At 26.7% G+C, this 23,228-nt stretch overlaps 4 protein-coding genes across 8 annotated transcripts; 3 read left to right on the top strand and 1 right to left on the bottom strand.

Moving 5' to 3' along the window:
* The first annotated feature begins 1,992 nt into the window (after positions 1-1,992).
* On the top strand, positions 1,993-6,172 carry LOC145961279 (17-beta-hydroxysteroid dehydrogenase 13-like). The gene is made up of 8 exons (XM_083081319.1): positions 1,993-2,392; positions 3,560-3,706; positions 4,008-4,162; positions 4,285-4,462; positions 4,770-4,899; positions 5,288-5,408; positions 5,659-5,784; positions 5,963-6,172. The coding sequence occupies exons 2-8, from the start codon at positions 3,566-3,568 to the stop codon at positions 6,039-6,041; spliced, it is 930 nt and encodes a 309-aa protein (XP_082937445.1). The 5' UTR covers positions 1,993-2,392; positions 3,560-3,565; the 3' UTR covers positions 6,042-6,172.
* Positions 2,963-16,167, bottom strand: LOC145961277 (ketohexokinase). 4 transcript variants are annotated; one of them, XM_083081317.1, is made up of 6 exons: positions 16,118-16,164; positions 14,828-15,266; positions 13,729-14,053; positions 13,399-13,661; positions 13,205-13,320; positions 2,963-3,117 (listed from the first exon to the last, which is right to left on the bottom strand). In XM_083081317.1, the coding sequence occupies exons 2-6, from the start codon at positions 14,986-14,988 to the stop codon at positions 2,978-2,980; spliced, it is 1,005 nt and encodes a 334-aa protein (XP_082937443.1). In that variant the 5' UTR covers positions 14,989-15,266; positions 16,118-16,164; the 3' UTR covers positions 2,963-2,977. The 4 variants fall into 4 exon arrangements, with proteins under 4 accessions (XP_082937443.1, XP_082937444.1, XP_082937442.1 ...); XM_083081318.1 differs by lacking the exon at positions 2,963-3,117 and adding an exon at positions 8,915-9,480 and having other exon boundaries at positions 16,118-16,161; XM_083081316.1 differs by lacking the exon at positions 2,963-3,117 and having other exon boundaries at positions 10,213-13,320; positions 13,729-14,038; positions 16,118-16,167.
* LOC145961280 (short-chain dehydrogenase/reductase family 16C member 6-like) lies at positions 7,300-13,003 on the top strand. Of its 2 annotated transcripts, XM_083081323.1 has the most exons (9): positions 7,300-7,588; positions 9,190-9,260; positions 9,561-9,707; positions 10,214-10,368; positions 10,652-10,829; positions 11,126-11,255; positions 11,395-11,521; positions 11,633-11,758; positions 12,025-13,003. In XM_083081323.1, the coding sequence occupies exons 3-9, from the start codon at positions 9,567-9,569 to the stop codon at positions 12,092-12,094; spliced, it is 927 nt and encodes a 308-aa protein (XP_082937449.1). In that variant the 5' UTR covers positions 7,300-7,588; positions 9,190-9,260; positions 9,561-9,566; the 3' UTR covers positions 12,095-13,003. The 2 variants fall into 2 exon arrangements, with proteins under 2 accessions (XP_082937449.1, XP_082937446.1); XM_083081320.1 differs by lacking the exon at positions 9,190-9,260 and having other exon boundaries at positions 12,025-13,002.
* Sym (symplekin scaffold protein) lies at positions 15,601-22,010 on the top strand. Its single transcript, XM_083081314.1, has 16 exons — positions 15,601-15,950; positions 16,471-16,667; positions 16,783-17,016; positions 17,187-17,473; positions 17,571-17,800; positions 17,878-18,063; positions 18,149-18,594; positions 18,699-18,971; positions 19,358-19,541; positions 19,635-19,876; positions 20,034-20,212; positions 20,307-20,467; positions 20,581-20,716; positions 20,844-21,208; positions 21,442-21,519; positions 21,643-22,010. The coding sequence occupies exons 1-16, from the start codon at positions 15,897-15,899 to the stop codon at positions 21,727-21,729; spliced, it is 3,339 nt and encodes a 1,112-aa protein (XP_082937440.1). The 5' UTR covers positions 15,601-15,896; the 3' UTR covers positions 21,730-22,010.
* Positions 22,011-23,228: the final 1,218 nt, after the last annotated feature.

The following is a 23,228-nucleotide window of genomic DNA, read 5'->3' on the forward strand; positions in this document are numbered from 1 at the left end:
ACTTTATAAGCCTTCTGATTGGTTATAAGCCACTTTTAGAGGCACTTTCATCGATGAAAGAGGATTCAAAATATGGACCATAAAGAAATATACAGCCTATACGTGGAATTATTTTTATGTCAAGACATAATATTAATTCATTTTTATTATGTTGAGATAATATTAATGTATTTTTATTTATATCGTAACAAAATAATAATTGTAGGAATATAAATTATGTAAACTATCATAATAATTCAGTGAATTAAAATTAAGCTACGACATAATAGAAAATCACGATTTAAAAATTATGTCATGTCCTAATAGAAATTCGGTAAATATAAATTATGTTATAACAGAATAAAAATTGAAAATTAAAATTACGTGTGACTGTCATTTTAATCCTAGATTTCATATTAAATTTTAAATGGAAAGAAATTTTTATTATGTTAAGACATAATATTTATAGAGAATTTGTATTATGCACATAATTTTAATTCCCGAATTAAAATTCATGAATTAAAATTATACACCTAATTTTTATTCCAGAATTTGTATTATGCACATAATTTTAATTTCCGAATTTTCATTATGTACATAATTTCAATTACCGAATTAAAATTCACGAATTAAAATTCACGAATTAAAATTATGCACATAATTTTAATTCCCGAATTTCCATTACGTACATAATTTTAATTCCTGAATTAAAATTCACGAATTAAAATTATGTACATAATGGAAATTCGTGATTGGTGGCAACTCTGCACGTCTACGCGCGGCGTTACGTTCGATATCGCGGCGTTAAGCCTTGTGTCCACGATGCTAGAAATCGGTCCGAGTCCTCGGATCGAAAAATGTGTAGCCAATTAATATGCAGTTTTTACGGAAAGGCAGCAATTTCATTGGCTACACATTTCTCGGTCCGAGAACTCGGACCGATTTCTAGCATCGTGGACACAAGGTTTAACGCCGCAATATCGAACGTAACGCCACGCGTAGACGTGCAGGGTTGCCACCAATCACGAATTTCCATTATGTACATAATTTTTATTCGTAAATTTTAATTCAGGAATTAAAATTATGTACATAATGGAAATTCGGGAATTAAAATTATGTGCATAATTTTAATTCGTGAATTTTAATTCGTGAATTTTAATTCGGTAATTGAAATTATGTACATAATGAAAATTCGGAAATTAAAATTATGTGCATAATTTTAATTCGTGAATTTTAATTCGGTAATTGAAATTATGTACATAATAAAAATTCGGGAATTAAAATTATGTCCATAATTTTTATTCCCGAAAAATATTTATGTTATAACATAAAATAAATTTAGAATTAATTTTTTGTCTAGACATAATTTGAATTCTGCATTTTCAATTATGTTATAGCTAAATAATAATTTGATGAATTATAAATATGTCTAGACATAATAATAATTCCTTTTTCTTGAGTATTATTTTAATGTGATAGAATTTTTATGATGATATTAAATAGCAAAACGGCGTGCCATACTCTCACGTTTTGCGTCAAATTTGAAGGATTGTCAGAAAAATATATGATAGAACAAAAATAAGTGTTTCTATTTCATACCTTATATATTATAAAAAAATGAGAACATAATTTTTAACTTAATCATGTATCAAATGTGTTTTTTTTATTTTTATAAAGGTTAAATCTAAAACATAGTTTTAAAGATAATATAATAAAGAGAGAGAGATAATATAAAATATAATATAAAATTAAAAATTGAGAGAAGAGATCAAGTAAATTATAAATAATAGAATTGAATAAAAGAATAATTAATTTTCGATTAATTTTTTTAAATAAAGGAGATTTTTTAGCGAAAAAATATCATATATTACATTTTTTCAAGAATTTAATGCGAGACTTTCAAAAAATATTTATATAGAAAAAATCGGAATCACAATGTCTTAAAATGTTTAATACATATTTTTTTATCTAGGTTGTCTAATATAAAGTTTGTATAAACTATAAGTCAGTTGCTATATTAAAGAATATACACAATCATAAACAAAATTGTTCCTAAAAAGAGGGAAACAAAATAAATTAACTTACTTGTAATAAAGTTAATCAATCAAATTATAAAAATGATGATAAAAATAAAATACAGGAAATTAAGAAACAGGAGAATTTACACGTGCGCATACATAATACATATAAATATAAAGTGGGACATAAGTTAAAGATCAAGAACTTATATAAAAAGAAGAATCATAAGAATCAGTAATTAGCAGAATCAAAGAGCAAAACCTCAACAACTTATATAAATTGATATAAATCGAAGAATCAGTCATTAGCAGAATCAAAGAGCTTTGAGATTCATCAGATTGGAAGATGAAAATAATATCATCATAAAAGAGTTTTGGACGACGATTATAATCAGGTAAATAAAATAAATCTTACCATATTTGTGTCTAATAATTGTTCGGTTTTATGCAATAAATCAAAAATCAAAAGATTTTTTCGCAAAATTTCTTATTTAATTATTCATAAACTATAATATTTTATTCGTAGAAATATTTGTAAAAATATATAAAACAAATAAAGCAAAAATTTGGAAAATATTCGTTAGAAAAATTTATGTTGAAGATACTTGTATTTAATACCAATCTTTAAGTATTGATATTCATACACAATACGTACATTACATACACAGACACACTCATATATTACTCTTATTTTAAATATTGATGAAAGTTTTTAATCATAAAGAAAGATTTTGTCTTAATTTGATATAAATTAGGACTGTTGCTATTGGATAATTATAAATTTACATTAATGACATTAAACCGAGCCAGCAAGATATGTAAGATTGACCATGTTTTGATTGGCGCTGTAATCAAACAACTTGAGACAGATTCCGATATAATGTATTCCTTCGTCACGTATAATGTTCAATTATCTTGAAAGAATTATGCAAAAATTTGCATCTACAATTTTAATTTATTTTAAATAAGTTCAAATATTGTTAATAGATAGCAGTCAAAATAAAATAAAAATAATTTATATAAAATAATTTATAAAAATAATTTATACCTCTTCTGAATAAAATTTTCTTCTTATGTGAGACGTTTGCGATAGAATATCTGTAATATAAGTCCTCGCTTTCTATGACAATGAAAATACTAATTTAGAACATATACTGATATAATAGCCGATATATAGATATAATAGCTTAATAATTTACTTTTTAATAGCAAGTTATACTTGTTTTGTAAGATATGATGTGTAATAACTGAATATTAAAAATATATTTCAATATTCTGTTATTATACATCATATCTTACAAAGCAAGTATTACTGTCTATTAAACTGCAAATTTTAAGATTACGTAAAATAGTATATCTTTAAGTATCAAATCCTACAATATAACTAGTATTAAAAATTCTCTCTCCTTTCCTCTCTCGTACTGCCTATAAATATATTACTTAAATTTTTCTAAGAAACAGAAAAAAAGAGAAAGTGAGAGAGAAAACGAATCAATTCTTATTTTACTTTTACCTAAAAAATATACATTATTAATATTTAATATGTATTACTAACTTTCCAGATAATTATGGCGAAAATATACGATGGCACGCTTCTTCTGAAAGAAATATTATTTCTTATTTTGAAAGTTTTTTATTTTATTTGCGAGAGCATATTCACAATGTTTATTCCAATAACAAAAAAGAGCGTAGCTGATGAAATAATTTTGGTACGTGGAATTCATAGAATATGCATAGATAAAGAAGCTATTTTTTCTATACTAATATATTCAATTTATAAAATTAATATATGTAAATATGTTAACAAATTTATCTTATCAAAACATTATTTCGTCTTATAAATTATTCTATCAAATACCAAGCCAACTTGAATTAAAAATTTGTAAATTGTAAACTATAAAATATTCATGATAATATGTGTAACTATATATAATATATAATGATAATATATATAATGGAAATATATAATGATGCTTACTAGTCTGGTACTTAATACATTTATTGCGATAGGTAACAGGTGCAGGTCATGGTATCGGAAAAGAATTAGCGATTGGTTATGCATCGTTAGGAGCAACAGTCATATGTTGGGATATTAATGAAGAAACTAACAAGCAAACAATGAACGAGATTAAAATGATGGGGCAAAACGCTGTATACGCATATCAGTAAATCAATGTTACTTGATTTTATAAAATAAAAAGTGATTCGAATAGTTTACGCGCATACAATTAACAACACATATTTAACTACTATCAGCTGATTAAAAATTTGAGAAAAATTTTTATAGGTGCAATGTAGCGGACAGGAAAGAAGTCTTTAGGGTAGCTGAAAAAGTGAGAAAAGAAGTCGGTGACGTTACTATTTTAGTCAACAATGCCGGTACAGGATTTTTTAGAACACTCTTAAATAAAAGCGCCGATGAAATTACACGAGTTATAGATGTCAATTTAAAATCGCATTATTGGGCAAGTAATATATTTGAGATATACATACATAGCAATTATAAGATATACGCACACACAGATATATATATATATATATATATATATATATATATATATATTATATAAAGCCTATATAACACATTATAGCCTTATGTATATAAAATAATTAGCAATATAATTTACATTATTCTTAGAAATAGAGATAGTACTGAAAATTAATTTACCACATTCACAATTGAAATAAGTTTAAAAGACTAAATAAGTATATTCACATGTATACATACACACGCATGCACGTATGTATAATTGTTCTCAACGAAATCTTTAGACGTTGCAAGCATTCCTACCAAGTATGATTAAAAAGAATCACGGTCATATTGTGGCGGTCTCATCAGTAGCAGCATTTAAAGGCATTATGCATGGTACGGTTTATTGTCCCACAAAATCCGCGGTCAAAGGTAATTCAATCTTATTATAGTCTTATTCGTATGTATAACGTGTAATTATTAACCTTTTTCTTCAAGGCATTTTAGTGGTACCTTTGGTGAATATAAATAATTTCATTATAATCGACTGCTATCAGTTAAATTGTTTCTACATATATCAAAATCAAAGTCATCTCTTCATTGTCGAAAAAATCAAAATCTTTAAAATATTTTTCTTTTTATATTTTTTAGTTGTGGTACAAAATATGTCGCCATAGCGACGCCTATGGAGTGCAAAGGTTAATATAATATAATATAATTGTAAATTGACGAATATTATGCGAATATAAATTCAAGATGAAAATAAAAATACAATTACAGAGCATATTTTTCTAATATTTTTTTCATGTGCGTATTACAGCACTTATGGAAGCTATCAGCGATGAATTACGTATATATAGCAAAGGAAAATCTTTGATTAAATTTACTACCGTCTTTCCAGCCTTAGTACTTACTGGACTTGTCAAAAATCCAAGAATGAGGTACATTTATATAATAATATAAAATTAATGAATTGTAAATAATATTTCTTAATGACGATAAATATATGTAAATATATAAATTATAATCTTATTCATATATTTTGTAAGTCAGCATATTCGATAAAAAATTAGAGCTTTTTATTAGCATTAGAACTTATATACATTTGCATTGAAAAAAATGTTTTAAGTAATAAAATATAAGAGTAATAGTTATTCTGATAAATAATTTTATTTTATTTGTCAATGATAGATTTGCCAGTATAATGAAAGGGCTTACACCACAGGAAGCAGCTTCACTAATAATTGATGCACAAAGACAGAATTTCCGAGAAAGAAGTATACCTTCATTTTGGCTGCCGATATTACGTTTATCAGGGTAAATCGCAGTAAATAAAAATTTAATCATTAAATGCATAGATTTTCAAATAAATCAGTTACATATGCCAATAAGCTGCAAGGCAATTCATAAATCGCTAATAAATGCAAATATTATTGTACCATGTTCATATTATTTCTGTACATTCTCTATAATGAAAATAATATTTTAATTTCAGATTTTTACCCAACAAAGCATTCTATTGCGTTTGGGATTTCTTAGAGTTCGGCGATATATTCGGTGATATAAAAGATTAAAGAATTTGGAAAAATGTGGGCCCGTATACATCATTATATAAATATATATGTATATCTTCCAATATATGTTGTATTACTCTGAATTTGTTATTTTACACATTCAAAATATTAAAAATATCATTATTTTATAATTATAATTATTATAATCATAATAATTATTATAACCATTATAATTTTATTATTATTTTTCAATTTATAAAATAAATATCTTTTGTAGAAAATTACTGTTATTTAGAATAAAAAATAATTTCAACATTTTTTAAAATAATTTTATGTATATATTTTATATAAAATGTTTGAATGTAAAATATGTGAAATTAATTCCATTTGATAATATAAAAGATAAAATTTAAAACCTTTCATATTTAAATTAGAATAACTTTAGATTGGAATAAATTTAATAGATTATCAAAATACTACATCAATAAATAAATAAATTTTTTATTCATTATCACATTCTGATTTAACGAATTGATCTCTTTATAGTGAATAAAATAATAATAATTCAAATAGACTGCTGTTCAGTTCCATGAATTTTTATTTGTTATAATGATTTTAAGAATCGTAAAAATATAGAATCGTGAGAATATCGAAGATAAAATTAATATACTACATATAGATAAATTTTGCAATTAGCCATTTAATTAAACAACTCTGATGAACCTTATTTATATCTATATATAATAATATTAATATCTATCATTTTATATTCCACATTTCTTTCCTTTATATTTTTCATTTAAATTTTCTTACCTATTCTACAAATGTAAATCCGTTTAATATATAATAGGCATAAAGTCGAATCAAACATTATTATTGCTCTTTTTTCATAGTGTAATACAAATTAAAATTTAATATATGTGGCAAATACAAATTAAATAAATTTCAATCTTATTTTAATTTATAATAATTTATAATTTACATATAGAATTTTTATGCAAAATAAGTTAAAAACACAAGACAAAATTTAAATAATAAGATTCATTAAGCTATTTAAAAGATTCATAGAGAAATCAGTATGCGCATAATTACGATAATTTCTACTAAATGCGAATTTTTCTTGATATTAATATGTAATTCGCGCATTATTATTCTTTTTAAATTTTAATATACATTTCTAGCCTATTTACTAAGCATTTTATCTCAGCAGTCCAAATGTGATGAAATTTACTAAGCATTTTATCTCAGCAATCCAAATGTGACGAATCAAGAGACTTGAGCGCTCCCATCATAGGAGCTAATTTCACAAGAGATAGTTTATTTCTGGACACTCGCTAGAGAGTATCGGCGTAGAAAACTCACCTTCGCTTTTACTTGTGAACACCTAACTTCGCCTGAGTAGGATCGAAAAAGTAGTTATTTAAAGTGTATATAATGGTTGTTTAAACGACAAGTATAATAAAGAGTAACCTTCAACTAGTCAATTGTCACAAAGACTGTAATCAGGCAAATATACATGAGTTTATCACAATTGTATTCGTCAGTTCTTGCTTCTGTTCGTGCAAAGAAACAGTTTACGTTCTAAATATTCCGTTCACACAAATTTCGTAAGTATTATTCTAGTAAAATATAATTAAAATGTCTCGTAACTCGTCGAAAGTTTAAATATTGATATCCGTTCAATTTTCACGATTTCTCTTTACATAATCAATATTATAACAAAATAATTATTATATTATATTCTATCCTAAGAAGGAAAACCAAATTTCTCTTTCTGTGTAAATTTATTTCAAACATAAAATATTCTAAAAATAAGAGATACATTTTATATATATTTCTCGTGTGTATATGAGTTTTATAATAAATTTATAATAACTTTATAATAAATTTTATTATAAATAGTTATCAAATATTTTATTTTAAATAGTTATCAAATATGTATATTTAGCACAAAAAAATTATTGATCGCGTTTTTACTCAATTCAAATTAAATTCGTTTTGTGCTAAAGAAGACGGTAGTTATTATAATCAATATTTTAATCAATATTATAATCAATATTTTTATCTTATAATCAACAATTTTATTTGAGATATATATAAAGACGTTTCTGATATTCGAAAAAAATCTATTTTTTAAGGCCACATAATTATGCGTACGTGTGTGTAGATTTTCTTAATAGAATCATAAAATTTAAAATAGAATTATAAAGGAATATTAAACTATTTGCAAGATATTTCATAATTTATTTTGAAATATTATGTGACCTAAAATATATATTTATATATACACTATATATATATATATATATATATATATATATATATATATATATATATATATCTTGTAAACTCTCTGTATTAATTGTAAAATAATTTTGTCTCAATACTTTCATATATACAGAATAATGAGATCAATTGATTAATATACATAATTGTATTTAAAATAATATGTAACTACACATTGTAATGCTACATTCGGATACATAAGGATTTATATAAAGATGATTGTTAGACATAATTCTACTTATTATTCTACTTATTATCCTGTAAATAATTTAGTGAATATTTTAATGAAAGAGTGAATAGAACATATTTCATGTTTTATGTTTCAATATGTTGAAATAAAATATCTTGTAAATTATATTGAGTTTTATAAATGATTGGTGAATTTTTATATATGAATCTCTATTTATTACATATTATATATTATTTATCAATTTTATACTTTAATGTTCTATTATGTCCAAAATGATGAGAAGATTTATTATAAAAAATATATGGTTTTATTCTAAAGAGAGAAAGAGAGACAACAATAATTTTGAAACTTTGAAAGTATTTTTACTTGAACAAAATTATGTTTATAGACTACAAAATATTTTCGAAACACGAAGATATAGAATAAGTTTAATCTAAAATGTTTTATTACATCAATCAATACTTTGAAAGATATTTATAATCAATAAAGTAACTCATTAATACAGTACACACTAATATAGTATCTCATTAATATAGTGCATATTTACACAATAATGTTCTTATTATTTATAATCAATAAAGTAACTCATTAATACAGTACACACTAATATAGTATCTCATTAATATAGTGCATATTTACACAATAATGTTCTTTTTTTCTGACCAATATATACGCACATATTTACGATATCCTTTTTTTCTGATCATTAATTCAATTTTGTGTGATTTATAGATCTTAAAATGTCGAGAAATCTTTTATATCGGATATGTAATTAAATTATAAATAGAAATTTCAGAAAAAAGGTAAAGTTCATCGACAAATAAAAAATTTGACAAAAATATATGTCTGAAAGATAATAATTATAGAAATTCAAAGTTATTTTAGAGAACTTTTAATAACATATACATGTTAAGAGAGATTTATAAATTACTAACTAAATGTCAAAAAAACATTAAAAGTTTCGAGATGTATGTACACTTTTTATACATTTTAATATATCGTTTAATGATTTCTTCACAGTTCCTAAAAAAAAAATTTGTATATCTTCAATTATTCATATATCCGAGAGATATATCTGTATAAGAAATTTATTAATTTTTCAGTGTACCATGATTACAACACACAAGAGTATACGTATTCTGGCAAATATATTACGGGTTCTTCTACAAATTCTTTACTATATCTGTGAAAGCACATATTACAGCTTATTTAAATTACAAGAAAAGAGCGTGGCTGGCGAAATTGTTTTGGTATGTACGAAATGTGTAATGCAGATGTATTAAAAATTTGCATAATCAAAGATAAATAATAATTTTAAAAACTTGAAATTGACAAAGACAGTGCAAAAATATTATAGTATCAACATATTGATTTATCTATTTCTCTATTTTAACAAACATATAATTAATGTTAATTACTAAGAAAATTTCATATGTTATTTTTGTTATATATATGTGTATATGCAACTATAAGAAATGAAAAAAAAAATTAATTTTCAACCATTTTCATTATATTTCGCTAAAAATAAAAAAGTCAAAAGTGTCATGCTAAAAAGATGAAAATAATAAATAGTTGTCAAGCTATTTAAAAAGAAATTTTCTCATATGATTTTGCACTTCTAATCGAATTCTATGCATTAATAATAAATAAATATTCTTAAAAGTTTTTGATATTACATTATACGATGTAAAAAAATTGAAAAAAAGCGAATTTTATTGTATATAATTAATATCGTTTTTTTATTATATTGCAACAGATAACAGGTGCAGGTCATGGTATAGGAAAAGAATTGGCGGCTCAATATGCGAGTTTAGGTGCAACAGTTGTGTGTTTAGATATAAATCAGCAATTAAATGAGAAGACGGCAAACGAGATCAAGAAACTCGAGAAAAGTCCAATATATACATATCAGTACGTTTCTTATATAATAGCATTATTTGTTTCTATATTGTTTTTATATTGTTTCCTGATTAGACAATAATTACAATATATAGTATTATAGTTGTTATTTTTTACAAACATATAATGCTCAAAATTGCTTTAACTTGGCAGAATATAGAAACAATGGCTTTGTTATATAACAAATATTCTAATTATTAATATGTCATTAGGCGGTGTAAAATATAATATATACATATATAGTAATCGTATGATCAATATATTTCAATATAATTAAGCTCTAATCTCTCTACAGATGTGACGTATCCAATAGAGAACAAGTTCTTGAAGTAGCTAAAAAAGTGAAGGAAGAAATCGGTGATGTCACTGTTTTAATTAATAATGCCGGTATAATGCCTTGCCACACATTCTTGAGTTACACAAGCGACCAAATCAAGCGACTTTTTGATATTAATATACTAGCACATATTTGGGTAAGAATTAAAATTATAAACCGTGAATATTAATTAGTTTTTTGTTTTCAAAAGAACACTATTTTCACTTCATGTTTCCTAATATAATATAAATATAATTATAGAACTCAGGAATTGTATTATGACAATTTTATTGACATAAAATTTAATTCAATCGTTTATATTAAAAATATGTATATAGAATGGACATTACACACACACACACAAACACACGCGCGCGCGCATATATATATATATATATATATATATATATATATGTATTATATCGTTGTGAATTAATATTCCATTATTTTCAGATGTTACAAGCATTTTTACCAAGCATGATTGAAAAAAATCATGGTCACATCGTTGCACTCTCGTCGATAGCAGGACTTATAGGAATTCCTTATTTAGCGCCTTATAGCGCTACAAAACATGCAGTCAAAGGTAAATTTAATTTAATTTTCTGATTTACCTAGACATTACAATTATTTTTTTTTTCTTCAATGATTTTACTCGAAATAACTAGTTCAATTTGAAAAATATTGCTTAGCGTTGCTTGTCGTTAAGCGTTTTTATTTTTTAGGTTTTATGGAAGCGCTTAAAGACGAGTTACGAGTATCTACTCAAAGAAAATCTTTAATAAAATTCTCTATCATTTACCCTTACATGGTAGATACGGGACTTTGTAAAAAGCCAAAAATAAATAAATTGTAAGTTAAGACGAAATTAATACAATAAATGAGCATATGCAATCGCAACCGCAAATATAAAAAATTCACTTATTTCAATACATAATAAATATTTGTTTCATTTTTTTAAAGGTTTCCAAATTTTCTGTCATTAAGTACGCCAAAATATGTAGCTGCACAAATAATTAATGCTCAACGGCGAAACATTTGTGAAGTAACTATTCCATCATTCTGGTCATTAGTTATTCCAATTGTTAGGTAATTAAGATGCAATATTTATAGTGATAAATTTGTAAATCTATGAAAAACATGCAAAAGCGTAAATTGTGTAATATTTAATATATCATTTTCTCAAAATCAACAATCATATCAAATTTTATGAAAATAAAAATTAATTTTTATTATGTGATACGTAAGTATAATTAATTATAAATAATATAAACTCGTATTTTGCAATTCGATATTATATTTTATTTTTGATATATTAAAATAGCATTTGTGTATGTTTAATATAATTTTTTCAGACTTTTACCTGCAAAAGCACAAGACAATGTAAGAGATTTTTTTGACAGTGGTGTCGAACCAGAGAGTTAATTAATATGAAAATTGTTCAATTTACTAAATTTTCGAAAATTTATAAGAAAAAAAATCAAGAGATATACATATATAATACAATTATATCAATTTTTTTATACATTACTGTATTGTATTTTATTGTATTTTATTCTACTTTCTTATACTTTTCATTTTATCATATTGCATTTATTGTACATATGCAATTTAATTATTGTATTATATTTCTATCTCCTACTTATTATTATTATAATGTGTGTGTTATATTCCATTATTTATAAAATAAACTTAATGTTCAACAGATAAAATAATAAATATAACTATTTTAAAAATACAGAGAGAGAGAGAGAGAGAGAGAGAGAGAGAGAGAATTCCAAGATAAAAAAAGCTGAAATTTTTATTCCTGTAGTGTATATGTATGTAAAGAGAGAGAGAGAGAAATAACATACAAATATTAAGAGTATTAAAAATCCTATATCATAAAAAATGAGCAGAAATTTGCTTCTAGATATTTTAGATGAACATAAGAATTACCATTTACACTATTTATAAAGTTATAGTTTCATGGCAAAGCACATATGAAGTATATACATTTTTGCACAAAGTTTATACTAATATATATAAAAAAAAAGCCACAGTTAACTTCAAAATAATGTTTATATACCATTATTTATATAAACAGATATATGCATATATATCAATTTTTTTAAAATTCGGATTTGATTATATATAAATATATAAAATTATATTACATTTATCTAAATCCAAGATGCATAAATAAATATACAATATATATGAAAATATTTTTCTGCTAATATATTGAAAAATCGAGTTATAAGATATGACTAAAAATTTTATCGAGACAATCGAAACCTCTTGAACCGACTTTTGCACCAGCAATACGGCATGCAAGTTTGATAGCTCTTTGTAAAACTATTTCATCAATAAATTTTATTTGACTATATTCCAAATTCTTTATATTGAAATTTTTTTGTTTAATATCTTGTTTATCTACTGTACTGTCATCGCACAACTTATTATCATTTGCATAAGCTGCTTCTTTATATTTAAATATAAATTCTACTTTGCTCTTGTTTAAGTAATATAGAACAGTTGCGTTAAATGTATCACCTGCTCCCAAAGTATCGATCACTTTGTGTGGCGGGAAAGCTGGAGATTGTACTATCGCACCACATGGAGTACGAGCAATTGCACCTTCCTCTGCCCAAGCACAAATAATAGCACCTCTAGAAAAATATTTATCTCTTAACAATATCATATTTCATATATAAATATTAAAAATGGTGTTTATATGTATTTCTTACCTAAGCTTAGCATCTTGGCCAATAGTATGTATTACTTCTTTCATATTATTAAAACCTTGATTCTTAGCAAAATCTTTTGCTATAAATACTACATCAATATATGATAACAAATTCAATAATCTAAGACTTGATCTGGGATTTTCCAATTCCACGCTAATTGTAATGGGCATACATTTTTTACTGCGATCATGTGTGCCATTTAATGACTTGTTATAATTTTCTATATGTTTTATCATAAGTAACATTTCATCTATATTTCTTCCCTAATAATATAAAATGTTTTAATTGCATTGCTATATAAAAATTTATTATCTATATTATAAAACATACTTCAAAGTGAACCCAGCTATATTCTGCTAAATTTATTTGTTCAAAGTTCTTTATTGTCAATTCTGGTAAATTTTGATTGTGATATACAATTGTACGAGTCCCAGTATTTAAACTCAATATAATAGTTGCGATAGGACAGCCAATGCCTTTTATGATAGGACAATGAGAATAATCAATTTTATATTTGCATAAATCATCTTGCATAAAATTGATATGTTCATCTGCGCTTAAACAAGCTAAAAGCTCACATGGCTGTCCTAACAGTGACAGTACAGTACAAGTGTTTGATGCATTGCCCCCTCTTTGCCACCTATAATCGATAGATCTGAAAAATTATATTTGTAATAAGAAATAAAAAGAATGAAATAATTAATTATAAAAATAATAAGAAAATGTTTAAATCAGAAATTAAAAGACTATAACAGTTTTATATAAATATAAATATAATAAACACAGCTAGAAATTAAGAAATTACAAAAAGTAAAATTTCCATAAAATTTCCATAAAAATAGATGTTGCTAATTTATATAAAATAAAAACCTTGAAAAAATACTTGTTATTCAGAAGAAAAATATTCTCGCCAAGATCAAAGTTCAACAAAACATTATCTCACATATTTGATATTGTAAACAAATTTGTCATTGTTATTTTTTCAATATTATCTTTTTCAAAATGAAAAATCCATGCAATTTTTTCATATGAAGAAAAATAATATTTCTCCAGACTTTTTCTTATTATTCTTATTATTCTCATTTTCTTTTTTATTATTCTCATTGTCAGTAATATGCGCATCGTTCTTAAGTGAAAAAACAATATTATATTGAGGAGAAATATACGTATAATGTGTTTTTCGAGAATGTTGCTTTATCGAGAGATACTTTGTTTCGCGTTAAATGCTGAAACATACCTATTTAAAAAAAAAATTAAAGAAAGAAAAATCATTCGGTCGCATGATCTATGTGGAATTTATGCGCAGTCGTATTTTACAGCTCACGCGAAAGCGTAATCAATGACATTTCGCACGCGCTTGCACGGCAAACTCATTTGAATTGGGCGCGAACGAAATTAATCACACACACACACCCACACATGCACGAACCTTTGTGTAGAATCCTCCGCAGGAAACTGCTCGCACATTTGAACGATATCGAGGCAGGTGCGCCCCACGCATAAGATCTTCGACACATCGGGTTTCGTTGGCGAGAAATCGTCGTCGATGACCTCATTTTCACAAAAGCCAGTTTCCGGATTCGACGTCATGTCAACGTTTTATTTAACAGCCGAAAACACGCGTTTCTTTTCTACGGACGCCAATCCAGTTTGACGCTTCATCCAGCACATGAATGTTGCAACTGCAGCAACATCAGGTCATATCAGATCAGGCCACGTTCACGCGTCACATTGTCTTTGAACTTTGAAGTTGTCTGATAAACGCGCACAAATTTTTATCCATTATTAGGGCTTATCCATATAAATTTATATAGATCGTGCCTCAAGTCTATGAACGAACAAGTCCAAATCACGAACCAATCGCAGATCTGAAATAAAAAAATAATTATTATTGCATTTTATAAATAATATATATATTTTTTTCTACTTAATATCATTTATTATTATAAATTATTATTATAAATTATATTTATATATATTATAACATTTATTATTATAAATATATATATGTATATCTATTTATTTATTTATTTATACTTTTCAAGATTTACGGAATTACCATTTTTTACCGATAATTTAAGCAATCTTCTTCATGTATATAATAATAACAAAAATGTAAATAATGTATTATCGCATACGACGATACGTCATTCAAATTTTTGCGCCTACAATCGCCAGAGGAAGAGAGGGAGAATCGTCGTGAAGGTCGTGAATGTGATCAAAATGCTAAGATGGCGACGAGATCGAGCTGTTAGCGTATCGCACAATAGCTTGTTAAAAATTATCTCCAAACTTACGATACCGCGACGGGTATTTGCGTTGCATTATACGATTGAACGAGAAGGGCTCGTTTATTTGTCGTAACGATTATCCGCGTCGTCTCACGTCGAACGCACTTATGCGACACACGTGGCCCGAGAAACTCGCGCCCGTTGGCGAATAATTCCGTGTTAGAGAAATTCCGCGATTCATTGCCGCTTGTTTGTATATAAATAACGATGGATCCACGTTTGCATAGAAGATCCGACACGGAAAAGGAATCGGGCGATTTGGTTAGTGGCGACTTGTTCATCACGAAACTTCGCGTCTTCTCTATCCGCGCGAATTAGTCTCTGCGAAATGACAATCTCCTTCGACGATGCGTTTTTCGCGTTATGCATTCGCGTAATCGAGAAAAAATACAAAGAGCCGTTATTATATTATGTCCTTGATGGCAAACCTTGTATAAAGATTATGTACAAAATTAGAGATCACGTTTCCACACGTGTAGCTTTGGTTCTGTCACTCGCAAATTTCAATGACAGATTACTGCTAATATTGCGAATGCATAATGCTCTATAAAAACAAGATATTTTTCAATAATTTAATGGCAATTTTATAATATTCTATATAAAAGAGATTATTATTGTTAATATTGCTTAAATTAATTTCTTTTTAAACAATGTTTAGATTGTTACAAAAATAATTTGTCATATACAAGTAATATTACATAATTACAGTAATATGTGGGACAATTTTTTTTTATATTCAAATCTAATAATTTTTTAAATATATATTTTATTGCATGCGCAGATTGTTGAATGGATAAATGAGGCTTCCATGAGTCTCGCTGAAGACATTAAGGTTGCAAATATTTGTAAGATACAAGAGTTTTTATTGAATAAAGAACCACATTTATTAGAGCTTTATTTGGATGATGTTCTTCAATTTGCAATAAATAGAAGTGCCGAAGTCAGGAAAACTATTACAGGATTTATAGAAGAAGCTGGGTTAATATTAAATTTATTTATTATCACGCACAATAGTTATAATAAAAATATGCAATATTTTTTCATATATTTTATAATTTATAACATTTATAATAGTTTATAATATTTTTTTTAGCATAAAACAACCAGAGGTAATCCCTCGTATAGTTCAAATACTTCTTACATTAGCATCAGATGAAACATCGGCTGTGGCTAAACGTGCGCTTAGAGCCAGTGGTAGAATTCTTAGAGCTGCTCTCAAATGGATTGCTAGTGCTACTATTGTTACGCCAGAGATGGAATTGGCATGGACTCAATTAAGTGCTCTCAAAGTTCAAATCATAAATATGATTGACAGTGATAATGATGGGTGAGTAAAATAAAAATAATCATGAAGATAATTTTCATTGCTAGCTATATACACACACACACATATATATATATATATATATGTATGCATATACACATACACACATATATATATAGAGAGAGAGAGAAAGAAAGATAATATTGTTAAAATGTCTTAATTTTTTTTTATAGAATAAGGACACAAGCTGTGAAGTTTCTTGAGGGTGTAATCCTAATACAGACATATCCAGATCCCGATTGCCCAAAGAAACCTGATGACTTTTCTCTCGAAGATATTCCTCTAACATTAAAAATAGCTCGTAGGCGGAAATTAGAGGAAGAAGCAAATCATGTTATGGATTTATTAATTAAATTTCATGGATCTCCACATGTTAGTAGTGTCAATTTAATGACATGTATGGGATCTTTGGCATTAATTGCCAAAATGAGGCCACAATTTATGCCAAATGTAATTCAAGGTATATTTTTATATACATTATATATATGTTATTTTTTAATACATGTTTGCATAAAATTTAATAATTATAATGTAATTAATTATAATGTAATGCACAGCTTTACAGAGATTGCAACATGATCTTCCACCAACACTCTCTGATTCTCAAGTAACTAGTGTGCAAAAACAATTGAAACTTACACTTCTCGGATTAATAAAACATCCTGCTAGTATAGAATATGCTTCGGCGATAGCTAAACAATTGGCTCAACTTGGAGCAAAAGAGCAGGAAATTATTAAGGCCTATCCAAAACCAGAAGATGTTCGTCGTATAAAAAAACGTCAACAGGTATATGAGATTTCATCTAAGGAACATATTTTTTATTGTACTTATGTAATTCTTAAAGATATTTTTGTTACATATAGGAAGTAGCAGCTGCTAGTGCTGCAAAGCGAGCAAAGATTGATATGGCTCTAATATCCGAGGACGTAGAAGCGGCGTCAAGTCTTCTTCCTACATTTAAATTACCAGAATTAATTGAACTTTCTGAAAGTTTTATTGCCGAAAGGCTCAGTGTAGAAATTGCAACAGATTTAGTAATGGATAGTATGGTATGTATTACAAATTATATGTGAATTCTATTCATATGGAAAACCTAATAAAACGTATCTTATTCTGTTGAACTGCATTCGATAGGCATGGGTACCAGATACTATGACAACAATTTTCCAAAGGGAATATCAACCTACTGCGACTACTGATATTAATATACAACGCCAAACAATTGCTAAACTTTTAGCAGCGCAAATCAAACAAACTAAAGCAAAAAAGCACAAAAAAGATACAAAAGAGGAAGATGCTGTAATGGAAGATTTAATTAAGAATCCTACCATTAGCGTAGCTGAGGCAAAGCGTGAGCGTAAACGCGAAAAAGATCGCGAGAAAGAAAAAGAAGCAAAAGCATCATTGGAAGCTCATGAAAAATCCCTTGCAAAAGCTAGAAATCGTTTAAAGGCATTAAAATTAACTGAAGTGACAAAGCCACTTTCAAAGGAAACTAAAGAGCGAATGTTACTGATGGCAGTCAATCGAATATTACTTTCGGAAAAGACTGCAGTTCTCGGTGGTGTAGCTGCTATAAGGTAATAACAAAATATAAATTCATATAATGATAATGTAGATTCTTATATATAATACATATCTTATTTATCTTTAATAATTCATTTCTTTCTACTATATGTTATAGATCTAAAATTTTGACTACTCTGGCAGCTACTTTTAATCCTTATATTAAGGAAGCTGTACGGCGATATATTACCGATGATATGCGAAACCGATTAGACTTAGCATTAGGTTGGCTATATGAAGAGTATGCACTGTTCCAGGGATTTCAAAGACGGACTACATTATGTACAAAACCACAAGAAGCTCCACATCAAGCATATAATTTTTTATTATGCACCTTAGTATCAGCTATCGATTCAGTACAGGGTAAAGATCGCGATACATTGTTATCCAGGTAATATTAAATTTTTTACTTCATATATATATATATATATATAGAATTGTGAAAATCTGTGAGAAAAGAGAAATGTAGATATATCAGTACTTTTATCAATCTATACTTCATCAATTTTTAAATTTTAAATTTAAATTTAAAAATTTAAATTTTAAATTTAAAAATTTAAATTTTAAATTTAAAAAAGAGGGATGCCAAGCGGATTACAAATTACGATTTTTTTAACATAAAAGTAGCTATAACTCGGAAACGACTTATTTCCGGATTTATGTTATATAGCTTTTTTCCCTTCTTTTCTTCGGATCCCGAATCACTTTCCGAAATACTGCGGGCGATTTTCCGAACACCCTGTATATAAATATATATATATTTTTTTTTAACAAAAGATTATATCTGGAGGCACCACTAATAACTGAAGATGCTGTAGAGGCCCTAAAAATGGTGTCATCTGACGAAACTAGAGGTCTTGCACCATTGCAGCTTCTGAAAGAAATGGTAGTGCGTAGACCGACGAAACAATTGATATTTTTAAATGTCTTATTATGCCATACTGGACATGAGAATAATACAGTAAGATTCTTAATCAAATTTTGTGATACATATATAATATGTAAGAAAAATACTAATAAAACTATATAAAACTTCACATGTTTATATAAATAGATACGGGAAGCTGCAATACAATTAGTCTGTCAGTTGTACAGCAGACCAGAATTAAGTAAACTGATTGAGGAATATGCAGTTCTATATCTAGGCTTTTTACGCCTTCATAATCCACCTGAAATTGTTTTTGGGCAAGATAGAGGCAGACCACAAAATGAGAGCCAATGGACTGAATCAACTACACGCGCTTGTTTAGGTTTATATCTTGCTCTTCTTAGTGAGCATCAAGATCTTATTCATGAGTAAGTGCAATTAAAACACATTTTTTACTATTAAATGGATGTGCGCGCACACGTGCACTCACATGCACACATACATACATATAGAATATATCTCTGTAAAAAAAAGAAATATGAATAAGTATTATGTATATTCCATAATTATATTTAATAATGATAGGTTAGCAAGAGTGTATACATCAATGGCAGCAGATGTGAAACGTATTGTATTAAGACTAGTGGAAGGGCCAGTGAGATCTTTAGGTATGGGTAGCCCACAATTACTCGCACTTGTCGAGAATTGTCCGAAAGGATCTGAAACTTTAGTCACAAGGATTATACATATTCTTACTGAGAAATGTATGTTATTATTATTTATAGATAAAATATATTTTATCTATATAATATTTGTTGATTTTAGTTGTATTTTACATAATGTTGTTTGTATGTGCAGCTGCCCCAAGTACAGAATTGGTAGCCAGGGTACGAGAATTATATCAAACTAGAGTCTCTGATGTTAGATTTTTAATACCCGTTTTAAATGGACTTACAAAAAAAGAAGTGATTGCCGCACTTCCAAAATTGATAAAATTAAATCCTATTGTCGTAAAAGAGGTAAATAATTTCTTTGAATTATCATTTTATTTATTATCTTAAGCTTCACTATCTAAGGAGTATCATACTAATGAATATATTTATATTATATAATATATTTATATTTTTTTAAGGTATTTAATAGATTACTTGGAACACATAACAATGATAGCGGTGTACCTCACACATCGCCTATTACACCTGCAGAATTGTTAATAGCTTTACATAATATAGATCCAAGCAAGGCTGAATTAAAAACTGTTATCAAAGGTAAGTCATTCTATGTATGGCATTTAAGAGAATTATTTTATTTAGGGGAAAATTGCTTTAAATTACTTTATTTAAGGGAAAATTGTGCCTATATAAACTTTAGGAATACATTTTCTTTTGTTTACAGCAACTTCTCTTTGTTTTGCTGAAAAACAAGCGTATACGCAAGAAACGGTCGCTGTTGTGATGCAACACCTTATGGAGATGACACCTTTGCCAACACTACTGATGCGCACGGTTATACAGAGTTTGGCCCTTTATCCTAGGCTAAGTGGATTTGTCATGAATATACTTCAGCGTCTGATTCTGAAACAAGTATGGAAACAACCAAAAGTATGGGAGGGTTTTGTCAAATGCTGCGAACGCACGCAACCGCAAAGTTTTGCCGTTATTCTGCAGTTACCGCCGGCACAATTATTAGAAGCGCTCCGAATGGCCAGCAATTTACGCGCTCCTTTGTTAGCCCATGTTGAGGCTTTTGCTGAGAATCAGGTAATTTTCTTAACATTTTTACAACATACTTAATATTAAACATGACTGAATTTGCATATAAATAAATATTGAAATAAAATTGCAAATACTAAATATGATATTAAATGTAGTGGTTTTAACGTGAATAGTTACACTTTATATACATATATTTTATATTACATCGAAAATCTAGTAAAAAAAAAGAAGAATATTCAATTAAGATATAATATTTTCATTTTTTTTTTTTTTTCTAGAAAGCACACATTCCACAATCGATAATGGATGTCATACAGGGTAAAATACCCTGTGACATGCACGATGAGTTTGATATTGTGAGTAAAGATGCCTGTATATAAAGGAACAGTTTTTAAAGCCCTCTCTTTATAATATAATTCTTTAAAATAAACACGATACTGGGGAGACCCAAAAATATCTCCTCCATCAATTTCTTTCAGGCGCCACCTGGTGATTATTCGAATGATCAAAAACCAGATACAATGGAAATTGATCTTTCGGAACCAGCTCCTCCCGGTTTAGATTAGCATAAAATCATTCCAGTATTAGGATCAGAAGCATCGTCTACCGCATATCCTAATAACGAATTCGCACTGTAATCCTTACAGTAAATTATTTTTTATTTTGTTTTATTTTTTGCATTGCTATAAACTCCGTGTATTACAATTACATATTGCATTGACAACATCCCTATTTATACTCTCATTTGACACTGAGTATAATTTTGAATTTGAAACTTTAATTAATATTTAGCACTAAATGTGCGATTGCAAAAAAAATAAAATCATAAACAAACACTTTTTAAGATAAAATAATAAGATTTAGTCAACAGCACAATTTGAATGATTATTTGATATTGTTTTCTTGACTTTGATTCGATATTATACATATTATTGATTTTAAATCATTATTTGATCATCTATATATTCATTTCAATATTTAATGTCATAGAGTATAGATGCTATCTACTCTCGGTGACTCTTCTCATATATAAATAATCCTGATATATTTGAAAAAAATTTCAATTTTTTTAAATCTTTAGAAATTTTTTTATATTTGTGATGAATGTTTTGATAAATGTTTTGATTTGCATTACGCTAATGTGATAGAATATGAATGCTATCTTTCTTTCTGTAACTCTTCTCATATATAAATAATGCTATCAATTTATTTATATATATATTAATATTATCTTTGATATATTTGCAAAAATATATCAATTTTTTAAAAATCTCTAGAAATTTTTTTATATTTGTGATGAATGTCTTGACAAATGTCTTGATTTGCATTATACTATAATTTTTACAAATGTATGGAGAAAGAAATATCAGTGTTTGTGTAAGTTAGTTATAATATATCTAAGATATATTTAATACAATGATATATCTAAGATATATTTCATACAAATACACATGAAGCTTTGAGGAAATAGGTAACTAATTAAAATCTTCAATTGATAATTTTCACCTCAGATTTTGACTTTTCAAAACTAAAAACTCGCGAGCGACCATTTCTCGATTACTTGCTTGCTCGCTCGTGTACATCGCAACTTAAACAGCCATTTTGCAGTGATATAAATCTGTTTCAAAATTACTCTTCTATATTGTGATTATTACAAAAATAATATTTTATTGCAATATAAAAAAAATATACAATGTATATATTAGTTTGAACAATTAGTTTGTCGTATATTGCTGTGTTGCTTGTGCATAAGAATTAAATTAATTGTAAATTAGTTTAGATACATTGCACATATATGTATATATGTATGTTAGAAGTTATATAAAACTTGTGTGCTTAAATATGCGTTAAAAAAATTTAATATACGTAAAATATATAAACGAATTTAATCATAGAATTTGACATCACAGAATTTTATGAAAATAAATAATTGGTACACAATTTTTTTCATAACGTATAGAGTTCGTATTGTGTGTAAAAACAATAATAAAGTATTTTTATTATCTATATAGAAACAATTCTCACATCTGTTTTATAAATATTTTTCTTCTTAAAGAGTAAATAA

This window comes from Camponotus vicinus, unplaced genomic scaffold, assembly GCF_025532165.1.
Source record: "Camponotus vicinus isolate PSW18456_S1 unplaced genomic scaffold, iyCamVici1.0 SCAF_11, whole genome shotgun sequence".
NCBI classification, from domain to species: domain Eukaryota; kingdom Metazoa; phylum Arthropoda; class Insecta; order Hymenoptera; family Formicidae; genus Camponotus; species Camponotus vicinus.